A 20,780-nucleotide genomic window follows, 5' to 3' on the forward strand; every position below is an offset into this window, starting at 1 on the left:
CCACTCCGAACCGGCAGTTCTCGCGACTCAGCCTACCGATAGGACCTTTTCTCTCCGGGTCCTGTTTCCGGGTGGATCACGCGCTGAGGAACGTGTTAGTGCACAGGGTCCCAGGACTTGGAAGAGAATTGGCGTGAACAACCATGGCCGGGCACCGCTTCCCAGTACCTCGATTCGAGGGCGTTTCGCAGGAGCAGTTCATAGAGCACCTGTATCCGCAGGTGAGGCCCTCTCGCGGGGCGGAACCACGGGATGTCGGTGGATACCCATTCCTATCACTCGAGCGGCTCCGATCTGGTTTCTTGGGATCCAGGTTGTGGGGAGGAGGTTGTCAGTTGAAAGTGGCTGGTTCGCCCTGCGGCCACTGGAGCACTTGGGGGATGTTGACGGTCTCATCTATTAAATTTTTCGGCGAGCACCGTTCCACGTTTCTGGGAAGCAGTTGGACGGCAGAGCACTGACTACGAGAAATATTTTGCCTAATAAGCCCCGCTAGCTGCTTTGCGGGAGTTCGATCAAGGAGTTTAATACCATTACCATGACACCCTAGGGAAATACTTACCCAAACCCACTCCCCTCCCCCGCCTCCCCCAGGTCTTCAAGTCTTTCGTCGAATTTCTTGAAGTCGAGAGGCAGTTTCGAGAGGCAGTGGGTGCGCCCCACCTCGCACCCCCACCCCTCAATAGCTTGAATGGCGCCTGTTAGTCTACACGAATTACTGGATTTGAAGGAGCAGTGTTTCACTGCACTGATCCTAAAGGGGAAGCAATGGGAATCCCCCGAGAAACTTTCACTGGAGTCTACCTAACGTGGGTTGTAGATCAGACGTTCGATTCTTTTGTATCTGTAATTCGAACCTTAGTTCTCTAAAACAAAACTCAGAAAATGTTAATGGGGGAGAAAGTGTTTTTACTTGCAGTGCTTTTGCAAGGGAATCTAGGCTTCAGAAAAACTGAGAATAAAGAGCCGAGCAGATATTAAAAAACAAACAAACAAATAAAAACACCCATTAAGATTACGGTTAGCCTGCTCATGATAAAGAACCCCCTACCCCAGTAATTTTGCTTGATATTTACATCTCTGAGGATGGTTATAGAGCTAGTTCTGAGTGTTACAAAAGTCAGGGACGAAGTTTTCTTTTAGGAGTTAGAAACCTACGGGGAGGATTCAAGTCTTAATTTATTTGGGAGGCTAGGCTCCATGTGTGGTTGTCCTTCCCCACCACAGGACACATTAGTGTATAGATGCCTTTAGGACAAAATTGTGACCATCAAATGATGTATGAATGTGGATATGCTTTGTAAGATGGCTTGCAAAAAGTGTTTTGTAATTTAGCCTTCCTAGACAAAACGTAATATGTTACAAAGAAAGCATCACTAAACATTGTAAAGTGGAAAATTGCAAATAACACTGATCACAGTGTAATAAAACTAGAAATCAATAACTAATTTGCAAAACAAGACTTTTCTACTTAAGAAACTCTAAAGAAAAACTGTGAAGGGATATAGTCCTATCAGATTTTAAAAAATGTTTTAATAACCAACAGTGTGGTACAGTTGCATGGATAGACAGACCAGATGAATAGAGAAGAAAGTCTGAGTGACTTTATATATGTATCTCCAGAGTCTGGATAAATTTCCATTCATACAGAAATTTAGCGTGTGATGAACATGACATTAAATCACTTAGGGCAAAGATGAACTTTTAAATAAATGGTGCTTGGACAACTGGATAGTCACAGTCATTTATAAGATGATAAAATTAGATTTATATCTGACACCATACACAAAAGTAATCTCCAAATGGATCAGAGATCTAAATAAAAAAAGAAATTACATAAGTACTAGAGGAAAACATGGATAAATTTCTTTGTAATCTAGGTCTATGGAAGGGTTTCCTTATTATGACTCAAGTGTCATAAAAGATTAAAATTTGAGTACATCAAATTCAAACTGGGAGGAAAATATTGCAATATATATTTCATTAAAGGTCAATGAAAACACATGTATGTAAAGAACTTTTAAAAATTAATGAGGAAGCAGGCAAAAATCTGATTAAAAAGTGGACAGTTGACAAAAAGATAAAAATGACCTCTAAACACATGAAAAAACATTCAACTTTACTCATAAGAGAATTTAAAGTTACACTGAAATAGATACCATTTATATATCATATTGGCAAAAATCTAAAGGCTTTAATAATACACTCTTTGTGAATCTGTGAGGAAACTGGCACTCACATTTTATGCCAAGTAGTACAAGCCTAATGGAGGGGAATTTGGCATATCTAACAAAGTATAGTAGATCCTGATATAGTAGATCCTCTTCAGGAGTTTACTCTGGGGATGTACTTCAACAGTATGAAAATATCTAGTATTATGTTTGAGAATGATTACAGATAACCTAAAAAACCTACTATAGGAGACTGATTAAATTGTCCATTTACACTATAGTGTGCTAAGTTAAGTTGTAAAAGAACAATGAGAGAAAATCTGAACTGATAGCAGTGATTTTCAGGATATGATTTTAAATTAAAAAGAAAAAATTACAAAAGACAGTGTATAAGTAAGATACTTTTGTATAAAAAAATAAGGAAATTTATATGTTTTTTGATCACTTTACAAAAAAGAAACATGAGGATGATAAGCCAGACATTAATGAGACTGGTTATCTGTAGGGGTTGCGTGATTACAACATAGGTGAGTATAGATGCGGTGACCTATTTTATATAATTTTGACTTTGAGATCACATTAATGTTTTATATTCTGAAATAATAGTAATAATAAAGTTAACATGGATAAGGAATAATTTAAAAAAACCCAAACTCTAGTTATAGAATATAAAAATAACAAGTGAGCCTAATTAAGGGAGAGAGGAGAAGTAACCTAAGTCACTTTTGAACACAGTACTTTGATTATGAATTTGGAATGTGTTAGTTGCTCAGTCATGTCCGACTCTGCAGCCCCAGGGACTGGAGCCTGCCAGGTTCCTCTGTGGAATTTCCCAGGCAAGAATACTGCAGTGGATTGCCATTTCCTTCTCCAAGGGATCTTCCCGACCCAGGGATCAAACATGGGTCTCCTGCATTGCAGGTAGACACTTTACCATCTGAGCCACCAGGGAAACCCATACTTTGATTCAATGGCAGTCTAAAAACAAAAAGAACTATAAACAATGCTGAATTCTAGTTTGTATACTTTTTTTACAGTGGTATAACTTAGCAATTGTAGAAATACTTACTGTGAATTCTGGGATTGTGCAACTGATTAAACACTGAGGATGATGGGAACCAGGTTTCTCACAAAGAGAGCGGGTAGTTTACAAATATATGAACAAGAAGTATTGAAATAAATGTTGTGGTATAAGTTTGGAATTAGGTAACCATATTGAAGGTATCATGATTCATCATACATCCATTAAGACTCTGTGTGTGTGTGTGTGTGTGTGTGTATAGTACATATTGAGAGAGAGAAATACAACCATATGCATATGTAGTTTGTGTGTGTGTGTGTGTGTGTGTGTGTATTTTGGGGGAGGAGGGAGGGAGTGAGTATATACACACCTTCATGTGTTTCCTAGCTCCGTCCCCTGAGAAGGCCTATATGTAATGACATATCAATAGTAATGAACACATTTAGCACCTAGATCATTGTTTCTAAACAGCATTCCCCACTAGAAGAAACCAGAGCTACTTGAAGAAATAACTATAGGGCTGGGACAGAGAGGTAAAAGAATACTGGATTATGTTATTTTGCCATAAAGTAAGATGTGCAAAGGCAGAAAGTCATAAGAGCCAGCTTGAAGGTATTCTTACTGGCCAAATCTGGGATAACTTGAGCTTCAAAATTATATCAGTAGATTATAACTCAATGAAAAAAAAAATGAATGAATGGAGAAGTTAGAGCTAATTCTTACATTAGAATACCAACTAGTACATGTAGAAGGTGATGTGTTTTTTTAATCACAGTTTTTGCACTCAGCAATACTGAGTGGTACATTCTTTGCAGAAATGCTTAAGCTGAATCTAATCATGGAGAAAGTGAAAGTGAAGTCCCTCAGTCGTGTCCAACTCTTTTTGACCCCTTAGACTGATGGCTGGATGGCATCACCGACTCTGTGGATGTGAGTTTGAGTGAACTCCGGGAGTTGGTGATGGACAGGGAGGCCTGGCGTGCTGTGATTCATGGGGTCGCGGAGAGTCGGACACTACTGAGCGACTGAACTGAACTGAACTGAACTGAGACTGTAGCCTACCAGGCTCCTCTGTCCATGGGATTTTCCAGGCAATAGTACTAGAGTGGATTGCCATTTCCTTCTCCAGGGGATCTTCCCAACCCAGGGCATGAACCCAGGTCTCCCGCATTGTAAACAGACGCTTTACTGTCTGAGCCACCAAGGAAGTCAGTCATGGAGAAGCATCATGTAAATTCCCACTGAAGGACATTCTGTAAGATAACTAGCCTGTACTCTTCAAAAAATGTCCAGGTCATAGAAGAATGAGTCTGAGGAACTGTTCCAGATTAAAAGAGGTGTAGGAATTAAATACAGTGTGGTATCTCAGAAGTAGGGGAAAAATACAGAGACAATTAGTGAAATTTGGGTACAAGCTGGATTAGATCAAAGTATTATAGCTGTTAAATATAATTTTGATAATTATTCTGTGGCTATACAAAAGAATGTCTTTGTTCTCAGAAAATATGCTCAAGTTTTAGAGATAAAGGAGCATGATAGAGACAGTTTGTAAAACTACCCTGAAATAGTTTAGAAAAAATTAAATTATCTTTAATATGTCTCTACACACACATTGCAAGAGTGAGAGCAGATGGTAAAGTAAGTGGGGCAAAATGTTAAATTAGCAACTCGTGACTCAGAGTAAATGGTATATGGGAGTTCTTTGTAATGTTCTTGCAACTTTTCCATAAGTTTAGAATTGTTATCAAAATAAAAAGTTGCAAACAATATTTGACTATAAAGTACACATTTTAATCAGTTGTATTTTTTGTTATATATAACACATAAAAATGCTTTAAATAATATTCGGACTTCTCATGTTTCTAAGCTTATGATAGTATTGCTATTTGGTTTGGTTTTGTTTTCCTAATGTTAAAATTTTGTTCTAAGTATATTACATAGTTTCCTCTTCCTGTTTTAGTTACATCATGAATTGTCAGAAGATCTGATTTTGAGCATCTTGGGATCAATAGTCATTTTTTATTTGTTTTTATCCCTTTATTACCCAATGTAACTCCTGATAAATTGTTGGTTTTCCCTAATTTTTGTTGGTTTTTCCCACACAGAGAAAACCTCTAGTGTTGGAAGGAATTGATTTGGGCGCGTGTACAAGCAAATGGACAGTGGATTACCTCAGCCAAATTGGAGGGAGGAAAGAGGTGAAAATTCATGTTGCTGCAGTTGCCCAGATGGACTTCATTAGTAAAAACTTTGTATATAGGTATTTTCTTCTGAGGTTTACTCTGGGGATACACATAACTTTTTTTAAACCTGTAAAATATTTTTGCATTATTATACAAGGACCATATGGCATTTTCTCTCTTGGCTTGTTTGCTATAATTATAGAATAGCTTACTAATTTTTAAAGAATGGCTTTTAAAAGACAAGAATTCTCAGCTTACATAATTATACAGAGACATTTCCAAAGACTATTTAAAAATAGAGTGTATACCCAATACCCTCTGGAGTTATGGAAAGAGCAGAGAATTTCTGTAACTAGAGTTAGGTTATGTCTAAAGCTGGATGTGCAGTATTCATTTAGTGCTTCATTGATTAGTTGAGCCTCCCACATCAGTAATTGTTACCTAGAGTTGTAAATTCTAAAGTTTTCCTTCATAACCTATTTTAATTTTAAATGCCCTAGTTTTGGAAGATTTTCTATTTCCAGATTGTTTTTAGTTAAGTATAAGCTCCTGTTGTTGTTTTCCTGCCCTCTCCAGAAATATAAGACACGTGGTTGCTATGTTTGGTATAATCTTTTGTCAACTTGGATAAATATGACTTAATTTTCTTTTTTGACAAAATAATCTTAAATATGTTAAATTTCCCTCATGGTTGTCGTTTTATGCTTTGGGATGTCTTAAAAGTAAAAGATAGTTGAAAGCTGGGATATGTCTGAACTTAAAAGCTTTAAATGCTGTAATGTGATAGTTTTACTATGCTGTTTATTCCCATGAGTTTATTCCCTTGAGTTTCACTAAAAATGTTAAATTTAAAAACAATTTTCAAATTCTGAGCACGTGTTGTTTCCAGCAAATCCAGTCTGTTGAAAAACCATGTTCACAAAAGACTGATTTTTTAAAGAAAGGTGGCTCTCACTGTTTCTTCCAGAGTTTAGAGATGAGCTAAACAGAGCTTCAGTGTCCAGGGTCATACTTTTCTCATTAGAGTTTTCCAAGTTTGTATAGTAGCTTGCCAAACCATTTCTTGGTATTTGATTCTCTGAATATTTGCTGCTACAGTTTTTGTTTTTAATAGGCCATGAATTGAATTTAATTGCCATAAATTTTTCCAAGTGTAAGAACTTTTCATTTTTTATTAAATAAGAAAGTGGAAGAAAGTGCTGGAATGATTAGTGTTTCTCAGCCTGCAGTTAATGATGTTTATTTTCCAGGGAAGCCCAGTGCTGTAACAAATGGGTATTGAAACTTTGTCTTGAATTGCCTTAATGTTATGTCATGTCCTATAAACTTTTCAAAACATGTTTTTGAAGCACATATATTATGTAATAGTTCCTATTCCAGCTCCTCCAAGCCTTTCACTAGAGCAGCTAAAGAGTTGCAAGATTATTTGCTTAGAGACAGAAGGAAAACAGATGTAGTCATTTTAGCAGTTATTGGGGAACAGGAAAGAAGGGAGGCATCTGGGCCAAAGAGAGAGGCTGGAAAGTAAGAAAACCTATGCACGTATCTCATTATTAACACTTTACATTAAGGTTTCATTTCTGCTTTTTAAACACTTGAAGATAAATATGTTCCCAAGTCTTAGCTTTTACTTCTTTCCTCATGGTAGCTCTTACTGTTCTTCCAGAATTCATATACATAAAAATGAAGAGCCTTGAAAGGATGCTGTTGGTATTCTGTCCATAGGTTTTTTTTTTTCAAGTCTGAGTCTTACATGAGCTTTGCTTTGCTGCTTCTGCCTATCACATCCACATCGTCTAACTCCTGTCATCCTGCTCTTATTGTTTGTTACACTTTCATCATTCCTGATCTTGGAAAGAAACCTTTCCAAAATGGGGAAGAGAATAGTAAGGATTTTTTTTCTTTTTCTGAATATTGTTAACTGCTTGCTGCTACGTTACCGTTATTGTTAACCCCACCATCTGTCTTTTATTGAACATTTCTTGTATATCAGGTACTGTGCATCCTAGGTTATATTACTCATTTAAATGTCTATAAGGTAGATTTTTTTAACAGATGAGAAAACGGAAGCTTAAAAATGTTAAATAATTTACTCAAGATTGTAAATATAGCTTGAAATGACGGAACCAAGACTTATCCCAGATTTGCCTGACTCCACAGAGTCCTAACAATCCTAATCCTTTTTAGATACTGCCTCACTTGCTGGTCTGTCTGTCAGTCCAGACAAGTGGAGCATCGTATAGCAGGTGTTCTTCTTACTGAGACATGCGTAGGATAGATGAGACCTTAAGGCCAAGGAACTTCCTAATTGATATGCCTGTTTCCCCCCTCTCTCAAGCTTCGCTTCTATAGAAGCTTGGGTGGTGCTACTAAAGGAGAAGGTTGCTGAGGCCACTCAAGTTCTGCTTTGGACTGAACTACTCTACCTGGCCTGTTCTTGTAAAGGTCTTAGGTTCTCTCTAAGACCTTAGCAACTGCACCAATTACAGAGGTAGCTCTGGCCTGCAGAGGCTTCTGTATTATTTTCAAACTCTTCAAAAGATGCTTTTGTAGAAATGAAGGGTGTACAGTGAGATCAGAGATGGAAAACATTGAACAAATAAATTTGTATTATTAGCCAGAAACTATAGTAGTAGATTGGTCTGAGATGACAGCCTTCTTTCTTCTCTCCTGCAGGGTCCACTGTACATAATTATCAGTAGTGTCCTCAAATTCATATTGACACCTGCTAGTCCAGAATCTGGCATCAGATTCGCTTAGCTTTGCAAAGGGGTACAAGGCAGGAAACAGCATGCTAGCGGGATAGTATCAGTAGAGTCCTTATACCAATCCAGAAGCCATTTTTGGCTCACTAAGTGATAGCTTCCTTGTAAGGGAACAAGACTAGAGGTGGATACAGAGATCCCCTAGTTTAGTTAAGCTACATAGTCCACAGAAACCTGTAGCATAAGATGACTATGACCTTAGTTTCTCAGCTCCTCCAAGGGGCGTGCTCAATTACTCAGTTACACTGCACACAGGGAAGCCACGTCCTCTGCTTCCCAACAATTAAGAGTTCACTCACCATCCTTCTAGTCCAGACATACTAAATAATTGTTTTTTTGCTGAGATTTGCCTCCCTTGCGTCTCAGCTAGTAAAGAATCTGCTTGCAATACAGGAGACATGGGTTCAATCCCTGGGTTGGGAAGGTCCCCTGGAGAAGGGAAAGGCTACCCACTCCAGTATTCTGGCCTGGAGAATTCCATGGGCTGTATAGTCCATGGGGTCAAAGAGTTGGACACAACTGAGCGACTTTTACTTGCACTTTACCGAGATGCATGGCATGTGGAATCTTAGTTCCCTGACCAAGGATCAAACCTATGCCCCCTGCATTGGGAACACAGTCTTAACCACTAGACCTCCAGGGAATTCCAAGAGGGTCTTTTTCTTTTCAGTAAACAGTATTATCTGTTCTAACAGCTGACATTCCACATTAATGTTAACACACTATGTTTCTAGGAAAGCATTGCATGGTCATCTTCTTACAAAGAAATCTTACCTCCCTGTTATAGAGTTCAAGTGGAAAGATATTTGTTAGAAAGAGCGAAAGATTACAACTCCTAATCAGGTGTGGAGGCTAGAGTGTAGTGACCCAGATGCCTTTGATGATGTCATCGTCTGTGTTTGATGTTTCTGATAAGGTATCATCTTCAGGTAGTGGGCAGTACTTTTGATTCTAGAAGATTGAACAGCTAGGATATGACTCAGAAAAGGTAACCCTCAAACTCAAAAGAGTGAGGTAAAGGAAACAAACTTTGCTTCTACAGTGTTCAATCCTGTTTACCAGGATGGAAGGAGATGGGCCTTTGGGCAGAAATATTTAAGAATAAAATTTGATCACTTCACTGGAATCCTTGAGCTATTACTCAGAAGCCTGAAATGATAGAATGTAGTATAGAAGGGTGAGAGCAGTTTTGTTTGGTCGTGCCAGAAGGCAGGCAGGTTGGTGAGAAGGGGAGGGCTTTGCTTCATGGGACCATTTGCTTGTTATCTCTTGTACAGTAGCACTAGTGGTTTGCCCCGTTCATCCTGAGACTTGTTTTGCCATGAAACTAGAAAATTAGTAGCAGTAAAAGCTTGCAAGTTTGTATATTTCCATATATACCATAAAACCAGAAACATTTTTCTAACAACAACTTGGAATAGGAAGGAGTATATTGACATATGAGAAGGATCCATCTGTACTGTAGATCTAAAACTCTTTAATTTTTGAAAGCCAAATTTCAGACAATCTAAGTCAAATAAACTCAACTCTAAATGAAGTTTGAAAACTTAGAATTCCACATAATAGGTTATAATAAAAATTATGGATTCTGTGTTGTAAAACAGAAGATGATATCAAACTCTAGCAAGCAGTATGTGTGTGTGTATAGTGGCTAGGGTATTACTAGTTTATTTTTACTAAGTCCAAGGATTCTTTTGTGTTTATTTCAGAACTTTACCTTTTGACAAGTTGGTACAAAGGGCAGCTGAAGAAAAGCATACGGAATTCTTTATTTCAGAGGTAATTGTTTTTAACACATTTTCTTAAGAAAACATTAATATGTAATCACTAAATTATTTTCTTAGAATATTAGATATATGAGAACTGTAGCTTTCCGTATATCCTAGCTGTGCTATTTATTAGATCTCAAACCTTGTCCTCATTACCTTTCTGTGCTTTGGTATTCTCATCTGTAAAATAGGAACAGTAATAGTACTTATTTCATAAGTTTTTTGTGACAGTTAACTAAAAAAAATCTGTACTCAGCACAGTGCCTGACAGGTCAGAATCACTCACTAAATATTAGTTATTAATACTACCTTCTCTGAAAATGCTTTGGTCTGATATGCCAAGTTCAGATGCTAAAAAGGAGAACTTTGTTTTCATATCTATAAGACTATTTCTGTATTTTTTTTTATTGTTATTAATGTGATTTCCTTTGTATGTATTTGCTATAACATTTGTTCAGGATTACATGCAGAAGAATTCTACTTATTTACATAATAATCCAGCTTAAAATAATGCAAAATATAATTTAAATATCTTGAGATGAGATATTGAGGCTTTTATAAATACATTTAAAAAAAAGTTTACTGTGTTATTTCAAAAACACATTTGAAAAATAAACTGCTTTTTAAGCTTTGAAGAAAGCTGTTGTCTCCATCTGAGCCAGCTGGGCTGATGGTCAGTTTGGTGGTAAAAGGTATTGCATTTTCTCTGTTCTTTCATCTCATAATGTTTTATCCCTACAAATCCCAGATGTCTGATTCTAACTGTGTGACTAGAATATCTATAAAACTGATTCCATTAGCTATATCTGAAAAATGTATTTTAGCTTTACAGTCATGCTTTAACATGTATGTTCAGCTGCACTTTGATACTTTCCTGTCCAAGGGTAATGAGTGGCACAGATTTAAATGGCCTTGAAATGTCAAGTGAAATAAAGGAAATAGGGACAAAATGGTTGGATGGCATCACCGACTTGATGGACATGAGTTTGAGTGAACTCCGGGAGTTGGTGATGGACAGGGAGCCTGGCATGCTATGATTCATGGGGTCACAAGGAGTCGGACACAACTGAGCGACTGAACTGAACTGAACTGAGTGGTATTAAAGTCTAAAAGTTAGGGTGATGTGTAAGATGAATTGGACTGTCAGTTCAGTTCTCTGGGAGACACATGCTGCGATGAAATTAGGATGACAAAAGACTTATTAGGGAAAATACCTGTGAAAGAAAAGAAGATTTGGGTAGAGGGTGCCATCAGGCAGTGATCCAGAGCTGACCAACTCTCTGCCAGCTCCATGTGGAACTCCTGAGCAAAGACTGCTTCCTAGAGGAATCCTGTCCAGGGTGGCAGTGTCTAGGTCTTTTACCATCTTGCTTAGTCATTGGTTGAGGCTACCCTAGAAAGAGCACGACCTTCAGTTCAAAGGGTGAGGTGAACCTGAAGGAGTTAACAGCTGGCAGCTGTAAGTTTATCACACTCCTTGCAATTAATGAATCTTTTCTTGAAGAGAGTTCTATGGTACATCTCTGTATCTGCCACATAAATTTATATTTTAAATCCTGAAATATTAGAACTGGTAGAAAACTCTTAGAATTTTGAAGAACAGACTTTGAAACCTGTTTGAAAGTGCAAGTGTTAGTCGCTTAGTCTTGTCCCACTCTTCGCGACCCCATGGACTTAGCCTCTGTCCATGGAATTCTCTAAGCAAGAGTACTGGAGTGGACTGCCATTCCCTTCTTCAGAGGATCTTCCCAGCACAGGGATCGAACCTGGATCTCCCAAATTGCAGGCAGATTCTTTGTTGTCTGAGCCACCAGGCAAGCCCTGAACCTGTTTAGCTAGTAACAAATTTATGAAACTTATCTGATATGGTACTAGTTAAAATTTTTAAATCAGTAAATCTTAGATTTAAGTAAAATCTATGAACATAGATATATGATATATTGTGTGGTAAATGAGATATATTTTGAAGTTTGTGCTGTAATTGTCATTGTAAGTATAAAAGAGGCAGAATTCTTGTGTTGGGTTGCCCCTGTGTTTGACCTGATGTGGCTCACTTTACTAATTATTACAGAAAATGCAGGCAATGTATACTTCATAATTCAAATAGTTCCCTATTAGAGCTACTTAATGAAGTTATAATTGACAGTTTTTTAAAGCGTCAACTTAAGTTTATTACTGTAAGATGACATAGTTCTAATTCATACCTGTGTTGACTCTTGATGATTTGGGTTGAGAATTATGATTAGGGTTAAGCTTAGCTTTATAAAATATGTTTCAGATTTTTTAAAAAATTAGTTTTAAAAGTATCAAGTATTTTATATTATCTTCTACATTTGCATTATATTAACAAAGTTTGTTGTTGGCCCTCAATGATACTCTGAGATCATGTGTGTGATAAAAATGGAATTTCGTTAAAGTCTTAAGATGCTAATTAAGATTGTAAATAATTTAGAGTATAAAGTCTAAATTAAGCTTTGTGGCTTTAGATGTGGTATGCATGTGTTGCCTTTATAAAGAATTTATTTTGCCTGATGTTTTGTGGATCCTCTCATTATTACAAGCACATATAGAAACATTTCTTCATATGGCCACCAGAGAGCATTAGTAGAAAGGGAAGAAAATGGAACTTTTTTTGAAAATGGCTTAATTGGGTTAGATTTTCAAATTTATTTCCTTTTGTCTTTACTTTCTAATATTTTTAAGTGAATCCTGATGTTATTTTTCTTTGGCATGTTTAAGGATGAAAAGTACTATCTCCGATCACTTGGAGAAGACCCTAGAAAGGTAAGAATTCTGAATGTAAAAAGTTATCTAATCTTTCCACAATTAAGGAATCTATTCCACTTATTTTGCAGACGGCCATTCAGCTAATAAAATATAATCTAAAATGATATAAAAACCTGGATAATTCATATATATGTATTTAGAGTCAAATTAATATGGACACAGTTAAGGAGCAGTCCCTAAAATGATCAAGTCAGATTCTATCTTTTCTCTTTATGGCATGTTATTTCTTTATCTTCTTTTAGTCTTCTCTCTTAGGAGAAGCCACAGCTTTTACATAGTTTATAACATTCAAGTTAATGACTCTTACATTTCAGTAGGTGGCCATTGTATGATTCTTGCTTAGAGTAAGATGAACTTTCCTATTAATGAGGCATATAAAGGTTAACAATAGTGATATCGTTGAATGTCTTATTTCACAGTCTGTCATTCCTTCACTTAAAAGATCATGTGTTGGCTATGGTCACATCCTAGTATTTTAAAACAGTGAGCAGAATTTTGCACCATTCCTGCATGATATCATGGGCTCTGATGGCAGCCTTAGATAAAATAAGCATTACTCCAATATTGTGGAATAAAATTCTCATTGTATTTCTCTCAATGCAGGATGTTGCAGATATCAGAAAGCAGTTTCCTTTATTGGAAGGAGATATTAAGTTTCCAAAATTCTTCAAAGAAGAGCAGTTCTTTTCCAGTGTTTTTCGAATCAGCTCACCAGGGTTACAACTTTGGACACACTATGATGTATGCTACATAAAATGAGAAATCTAAAACTACAGTAGCTCTTTAGAATTTATAGACTGAACATTCACAGTGTTAACTTTTGGGAGGCTACCCTGAAGATCTCTGACATGTAATTTGCTGAAAACAGATTTGAAAACAGGTGCTCTGCCAGGCAGTGGTATGGGAGTAAATTGTTTAGTTAATGCCAGAGCCTAGTTAGTTTCTTATATTTGCATTTCTCTGTGGTCTTGTTCTTGATTCATCATTTTATATATATATATATATATATATATATACATACTGATTTTTTTCAAGTTTTTTTTTTTTAACATGTGGAAAATGGACACGAGATGAGGAGGGGAAACTGAAAGTGGAAAAAAATGTTAAGGTTAAAGTTATACACGAGACTAGATGGAACCGTTGTTTGGGAGAAAGGCAGAAGTTTGTGGAGAGCCATTTCCAACTGGAAACATTTGGAGATGCCTGTAGGTCTTAGGGTGTATATCCCTTGAGAATGTCAAGTGTCTGCTGTATTTATTGAGCGGTAACATGTGCAGACATTGATCTTGACCATTTATTCTATGGTTTTACAATTTTATTTGCTTAAACATATGCATGGGCTTCCCAGGTGTCACAGCAGTAAATAATCCACCTGCTAATGCAGGAGACACAAATGATGTGGGCTCAATCCGTGGGAGGATCTCCTGGAGTAGGAGATGGCAACACACTCCAGTATTCTTGCCTGGAAAATTCCATATACAGCGGAGCCTGGTGGGCTATAGTCCATGGGGTCACAGAGTCGGACACAACTGAACATTCACACACACGTGCAAACACATGCAAATAAATATCTAAAAAACATTATAAGTTTTGTGTTTAGTTTGGTGTTGGGTAGAGAAATTTAGAAAATTTAAAGCAATATCTTGTATATTAGTTGCACGTGTCTGACTTTGCGACCCCTTGATAGGTTTCCAAAGATGAAAGAATATTTTGAAAAGTTCTAAATATAAAACTTTATAATAAAGTTTTATAGTGTTTTATAGCTGAGGACCTCTTGGGAGAATTTTGGTATAGTATAATTAAATGAGAGATACAAGATCTTAACGTTTTTTAAGATTTTAGTTACATGAATAGTATAGTGAGAAAGTGATAATTCATACTTTTAACTGTATTCACAAATTTTGTGTAGTATCCGTTTTATCTTAAATATTATGAAGTTTTTCTTAAACATAAAAATAAGTCAAAGGAATGCTAATTATATAGTTAAAGCGTACATAAGTCAGTGTTAAGGGAGAAATGCTTAGGTTGAAGTGATATGTAAATAATCATGAATATATCTTGCTTAGTATATATTTTAATTCCTTAGCTGAGAATTAATGTAGCTCTGCCTTTTTTTTTCCTCTATTTTTTGGCTGCACTGTGAGGCATTTGGGATCTTAGTTCCCCAACCAGGGATCGAACCCGCACCCTCTGCATTGGAAACATGTAGTCTTGATAACTGGATTGCCAGGGAAGTCCTTGTAGCTCTGCTTTTAGGATTTTTCAAAATTTGTACTAATGCAGTGTACCCTTACAAACACAATAAAAGTCAACATCACTCCATTATTACTAAGTTTGTCAAAATTATTTGCCAAGTTATGGTCCTATTGAAATAATTTGGAAATCAATATATATTCCTATAACCAAATTCTGGTTGGCCATATAGTAAGAGTGGTTGCAGCACTACCGTTTGTTTCCTCAACACCTGGTTTTTCTAAGTGCTTTCATCCTATCATCTAATGTTGGCCTCATAGTATTCCTTGATAAGTAAAATAGATACTTACCAACATGCTTGTGTGTGTGCTAACTCGCTTCACTTGGGTCCAACTCTTTGCGACCCTATGGACTGTAGCCCTCCAGGCTCCTCTGGCTATGGTATTCTCCGGGAAAGAATATTGAAGTAGGCTTCATACCCTCCTCCATGGGATCTTCCCGACCCATGGATCAAACCAGCATGTCTTACATGTCCTGTTCTGGCAGGCAGGTTTTTTACCACTGGTACCATCTGGGAAACCCATACTTACCAAATTAAAAGTGAAAAGTGAAAGTGAAGTTGCTCAGTTGTGTCTGACTCTTTGTGACCCCATGGACTGTAACCTACCAGGCTCCTCTGTCCACGGGATTTTCCAGGCAAGAGTACTGGAGTGGGTTGCCATTTCTTTCTCCAGGGGATCTTCCTGACCGAGGGATTGAACCCAGGTCTCCCACATTGTAGGCAGACACTTTACCATCTGAGCCACCAGGGAAGTTGGTCATACTTACCAAAGGGAGCCTCAAATAGATGTAACTGCACTTGCTGTCATGATGATGAGGCAAAGGCAAATAGTCTTCTAAGCAGATTTTCTAATGGCCTGCCAATCCTTTCCATTTTAAGGCGGTGTTGAAGAAATAATGACACAGTTGTGTTAACACATCTATTTTCAGTGTTAAATTAGAATATCACTACAAGAGTTTTAGGTAATCTGAGTCAAGCTTTATTAAAAGATAGGATTTATGGTTAACTATTTGGAATACCATTGATTCTGTATATTAGAATTTTATGCTTTTTCATAAGTTCTTATTTGCCTTCAGGTAATGGATAACTTCTTAATACAAGTGACAGGAAAAAAGCGTGTTGTTCTGTTCAGTCCTCGAGATGCCCAATATTTATATTTATCAGGTACTATTTTTTTTTTAAGAATAAATTGCTAAAGTTTTATTTTTTTTAATGTCTTCATTCTCATAGAAAAACTTTGCAGGGCTTCTTCCTAATTATGATTCTTGTGTTGTATTTGTATTTGTGTCTTGTATTGTGTTCTTCATTGTGTACGTGTATACATGGGATGATAGGTTATATGAAGAATGAAATTTTCAGATTATCTTGATTATATTACATGAATGTCAATGGTTATAAATAAAGGGTAGGTCACTGAAAATTGTCTCCAGGATAACAGTAAATGTTCTCACAGTGTGATACGGTAAAGTAGTTGTTAAGGAAAAAGTTTTCAAATTTATATCTGTGGTTATTTAAAAAAAAATGCTAACTGTTCAATCTATATCATCCTGTTTTGGAACTTTTCAGGTTCTAAATCAGAAGTACTGAACATAGATAACCCAGACTTAGCTAAATATCCACTGTTTTCCAAGGCTAGAAGGTATGAATGTTCCCTTAAAGCTGGAGATGTGTTATTCATTCCTGGTAAGATTTCTAGACTTCAGTAACTTTCTTTTTATAATATTTATACTCACCTAACCATCACTGGAAAAGAGTATGATGCTGGGAGGGATTGGGGGTGGGAGGAGACGGGGACGACAGAGAATGAGATGGCTGGATGGCATCACCAACTCGATGGACATGAGTTTGAGTGAACTCCGGGAGTTGGTGATGGACAGGGAGGCCTGGCGTGCTGTGATTCATGGGGTCGCAAAGAGTCGGACACGACTGAGCGACTGAACTGAACTGACTGAACTGAACCATTATGTGATTTTTTTTTTTAATACAAAAGTTAAACTGTATCCTATCCTATGCAAGATGATTTTTTATATACAAATATGTATGTGTTTAAAGTATGCTAAGTCAGATCCTTACAATATTAAGTCTTGTTTTTCAAAAAAACCTATAACTATATTATTATACTCTTAAGTTCTTTTATTAAAGGATACTAAGCAAGATACTTTATATCTGCAGAAAAATTATACCTCATGATACTTTTAAAATCATTTTGTTTCTAAAATATTTATGTGTTTTAGAACTGTCACTTAAGTAATTATGAAGAAATAGTAAATATATTTCAAAGCCAAACAGAATATTTTATTAAATATCAAATGTTACAATGCAATACCTATGATGTACACTATTGTGCACTATTTTTCTACAGTCTGAATTAGTGTCACTTAATTTCTTTGAACAGTATATAGGCATTAGTTATTGTTAGTAACCAGTGATACAGTTAATATCTATGCAAAACTGAATACCTGAAAATTATAAAAATCATAATTAATATTAAGGGTGCATTAACAAATTTAGCTTATAGTTTTACTTTTCATATATGTTAATATGTTTATAATAATACCTCTTGAGTGATAAAATTAAGTTAAAAGTATTAATAATAATATGATCTTATTTGGGACTAGATTATAAATTCCTTGAGGATAGGGAACCATAGTTTGTCAGTCTTTGTGTTGTCCTGTTTAGTGTACTTTACATAATTGTGTATGAAAGTTTAATACTTTGACTTCTCATTCTTCATTGAAAACAGTCACAGCACACTGTGTTTTAGATCCATTGCCATTACTTAAATTTGGGGGGTTTATATCTTGAGAGCATGGTTAAGGGTGATGCAGTTCTGCCTTATTCTGTATACAACTTTAAAAGAGAAAAAATACTGAACATTTGCAGATATTTTGAAATAGGAGCAGAAGTCCCATCTTTGGATTTAAATTTAACAGAATGGTTAGCTTTTCTCCCTGTTAACACTGAATAAGGAAATAAAGGTTCTGAAAGAGTAGTTAAGATTAAAACCATGCTTGGAACCTAGTTTTCTAAGTCAAAATATTTTAAGCTTTTTTTTCTTCTAGAGCACTCTTAGAATGAGTTTATTTCTAAAATTTAGCATCTTATAAATCTTCCTTTCTGTCACAAGATTAAACACTTTTTGGATGTGACTAGCATTTCATCTTTGTGTAGTGTTGGTTTAGTATTTCTTTAGCACCTATGCTTTGAAAATATTTATTCTCAATTGAAAACAAAGAAGTAAATTTTCTAGTGGAAGTAAAATGTTAATTAGCTATACGAAGTTTACTCATCTTTTCCACAACCAAAATATTTGCTTTACTTATATATATATATTATAAAGGAGTGTTAATATAGGATGATTGTAACTGCATTAGAAATATAAAACTGGGGAGGCTACAATGAATGCAGATTTTAAGCAAGTTAGAGAACCAAATGCAGCTTAAACAGGAAGTTTTTGAGAACAAAAGTACTGTACTGAGTCAGAAAAGGTCAAAGATACTCCTCAAATAATTGAAATGTTCTGTGGATAAAAAAATGAACACTTTTGATGTGGTGTGTGACTCAGGAAGTGTAAACAAGTAACACAAAACACAGCCCCAAATTACAGAACTAAAAAACAAATAGAACTTTATTGTGTCTTTCAAGTTAAAAGGAAAAATTGCTACTTTCAGAAGTTTTAAAGGTAGGGTTGTGCTATTGACACTTTAAATTGGTTGGCAATTCATAAAAGTTAAAATGATTCTGTTAAAATCTAGGAGTGTGCTAACGAAGGGATCTAGTTATAAGATTTATTTCTTGAATTGGCTATATGCAATTCGTGATATTTCACTGACATTTTGTTTTTTTTTAACTGTAGCTTTTATTTTTAACTTTTTTTTTTTTTAATACTTCTTCAGCTTTATGGTTCCATAATGTAATTTCTGAAGAGTTTGGAGTGGGAGTGAATGTCTTTTGGAAGCACCTTCCATCTGAATGCTATGATAAAACGGATACCTATGGAAACAAAGATTTGACAGCAGCATCAAGAGCTGTACAAATTTTGGACAGAGCCTTAAAAACACTGGCTGAATTACCAGAGGAATACAGGGACTTCTATGCACGGCGAATGGTCTTGCACATTCAAGACAAAGCCTATAGCAAGAACTTTGAATGAATAATGAAATGAATGCAGTGAGCATAAACTTTTAAATACAGTTCAAATATTGGAAAAGTGTAACAAGATGTAAATTAGTTTTTGAAAGATTTAATCTTTGTTACAATAGGAAAGATAAATCAATCTCAGATTTACAGAATTAGTATGAAGGCATGTTTGTGTGGTTTCTACAGATTGTTAGGGCTTCCCTGCTGGCTCACATGGTAAAGAATCTGCCTGCAATGCAGGAGACCTGGGTTTGATTCTTGGGTTGGAAAGATCCCCTGGCGGAGGGCATGGCAACCCACTCCAGTATTCCTGCCTGGAGAACCTCCATGGATAGAGGAGCCTGGCGGGCTACAGTCCATGGGGTCACAAAGAGTTAAGACACGACTGAGTGACTAAGCAGAGCACACGTGGTTGAAAAGGTGCTGCAGTGGGATAACCCTTTAGCTTTCAGATGCAAATAACTAAAAAATCCAACTTAAAATGACCTAAACAATTAGAAAATCTATTGAATACATGAAGTTAGCTGATAAAAAGGGCTTCAGTATTTCTATTCCAGTGATTCCATAGGAGGGTCACCAAGAACCTCTGGACTTTTTTTCCCCCCACTGTTTTCAACTGCAGCATTGGCATCATCTAGTGCTGGCTACCCTCGTGGTCACGGGATGTTTGCCAGTAGCAGTTGGGACTCTGTGCATCTTCATTTACATGCAGTGCAGGAATCGGGGAGGATTTCAGGGGCCCTTTCTTAACATGCAAAAGCTTTCCCAGAATTTGCCACCAGATGCCTGGGTCTTATTGATCTAAAGTAGCTTAGACCTGTCCACCCACAGGCCAGTCACTGGTAAAGGATATGGAATAACTCTTAGGTCAGTTGGGTCTACTGTAGCTGGAAGTGGAATTCGTTTCCTCTGAGACACAGGAGGTATTTATGAGGGCAGAATGGGTCATTTTTAGAATCCGTTTAGATAAGGAAAAAAACATGGGCAACCAACAATGTGTACTACATTAATCTTTTGAGCTTTTTATAACATACAGATACGTAGGCCTCATCTTTGTAGAGCAGTATCTTGGGAGTTTGGCATAGGTATCTAAAAGATTTTTTTTTTTTTGATGCGTAATTAGGATTGAGAACACCTGGATTAGATAATAGTAATTTGGACTTAGTTTTGTGATTTGTCCGAAGCAACTGTTTAATCTGATTGTGGTCCTGATCGTGGTTTTCTTGGTACCCAGTAAAAGTCATGCCTGCCCGTTTTTTCAGTTTTTGAATACTCAAATCTGTTTTAATTTATACCTATGGCTAAACTTTAACCTAATTCAAGTTTTCCCCATGAGATGTTTTCTGCCTATCCCTTTTAAAGTGTTCAAGAATGAATACATGAGAGATCTCAATAATGTTGTCATCACCGAAGACAATGAGCGTTTGTATGTGGATCTATGCCATTCTTTGTTTTGCACCTAGTAATTATATTGCAATGTCATTGAAGAGAGACCAGATATATTTACTGAACACAAATGTGCTCATATAAAGCAATCTGATTACATCGATTTAGTGCATTTAAAGTATGGAGAAAATTTTCTCTAATAAAAATTATACATTCACTTATACCTTGTATTTGGAATGGATTAATTTCAGGTTTAAAAAGTGAAAGTGTTAGTCACTCAGTTGTGTCTGACTCCGTGACCCCA

At 36.3% G+C, this 20,780-nt stretch overlaps 1 protein-coding gene across 2 annotated transcripts; it reads left to right on the forward strand.

Moving 5' to 3' along the window:
* The first annotated feature begins 18 nt into the window (after positions 1-18).
* TYW5 (tRNA-yW synthesizing protein 5) lies at positions 19-20,495 on the forward strand. 2 transcript variants are annotated; one of them, XM_055397357.2, is made up of 8 exons: positions 23-221; positions 5,298-5,452; positions 9,850-9,919; positions 12,649-12,693; positions 13,300-13,437; positions 16,027-16,114; positions 16,517-16,633; positions 18,847-20,495. In XM_055397357.2, exons 1-8 carry the CDS (start codon positions 144-146, stop codon positions 19,101-19,103), a joined length of 948 nt encoding a protein of 315 aa, XP_055253332.1. In that variant the 5' UTR covers positions 23-143; the 3' UTR covers positions 19,104-20,495. The 2 variants fall into 2 exon arrangements, with proteins under 2 accessions (XP_055253333.1, XP_055253332.1); XM_055397358.2 differs by lacking the exon at positions 13,300-13,437 and having other exon boundaries at positions 19-221.
* The last annotated feature ends 285 nt before the right edge of the window (positions 20,496-20,780 follow it).

The sequence above is a fragment of the Moschus berezovskii genome, chromosome 2 (genome assembly GCF_049115385.1).
Source record: "Moschus berezovskii isolate FMDL1 chromosome 2, NW_MosBer_1.0, whole genome shotgun sequence".
Taxonomy (NCBI): Eukaryota; Metazoa; Chordata; class Mammalia; order Artiodactyla; family Moschidae; genus Moschus; species Moschus berezovskii.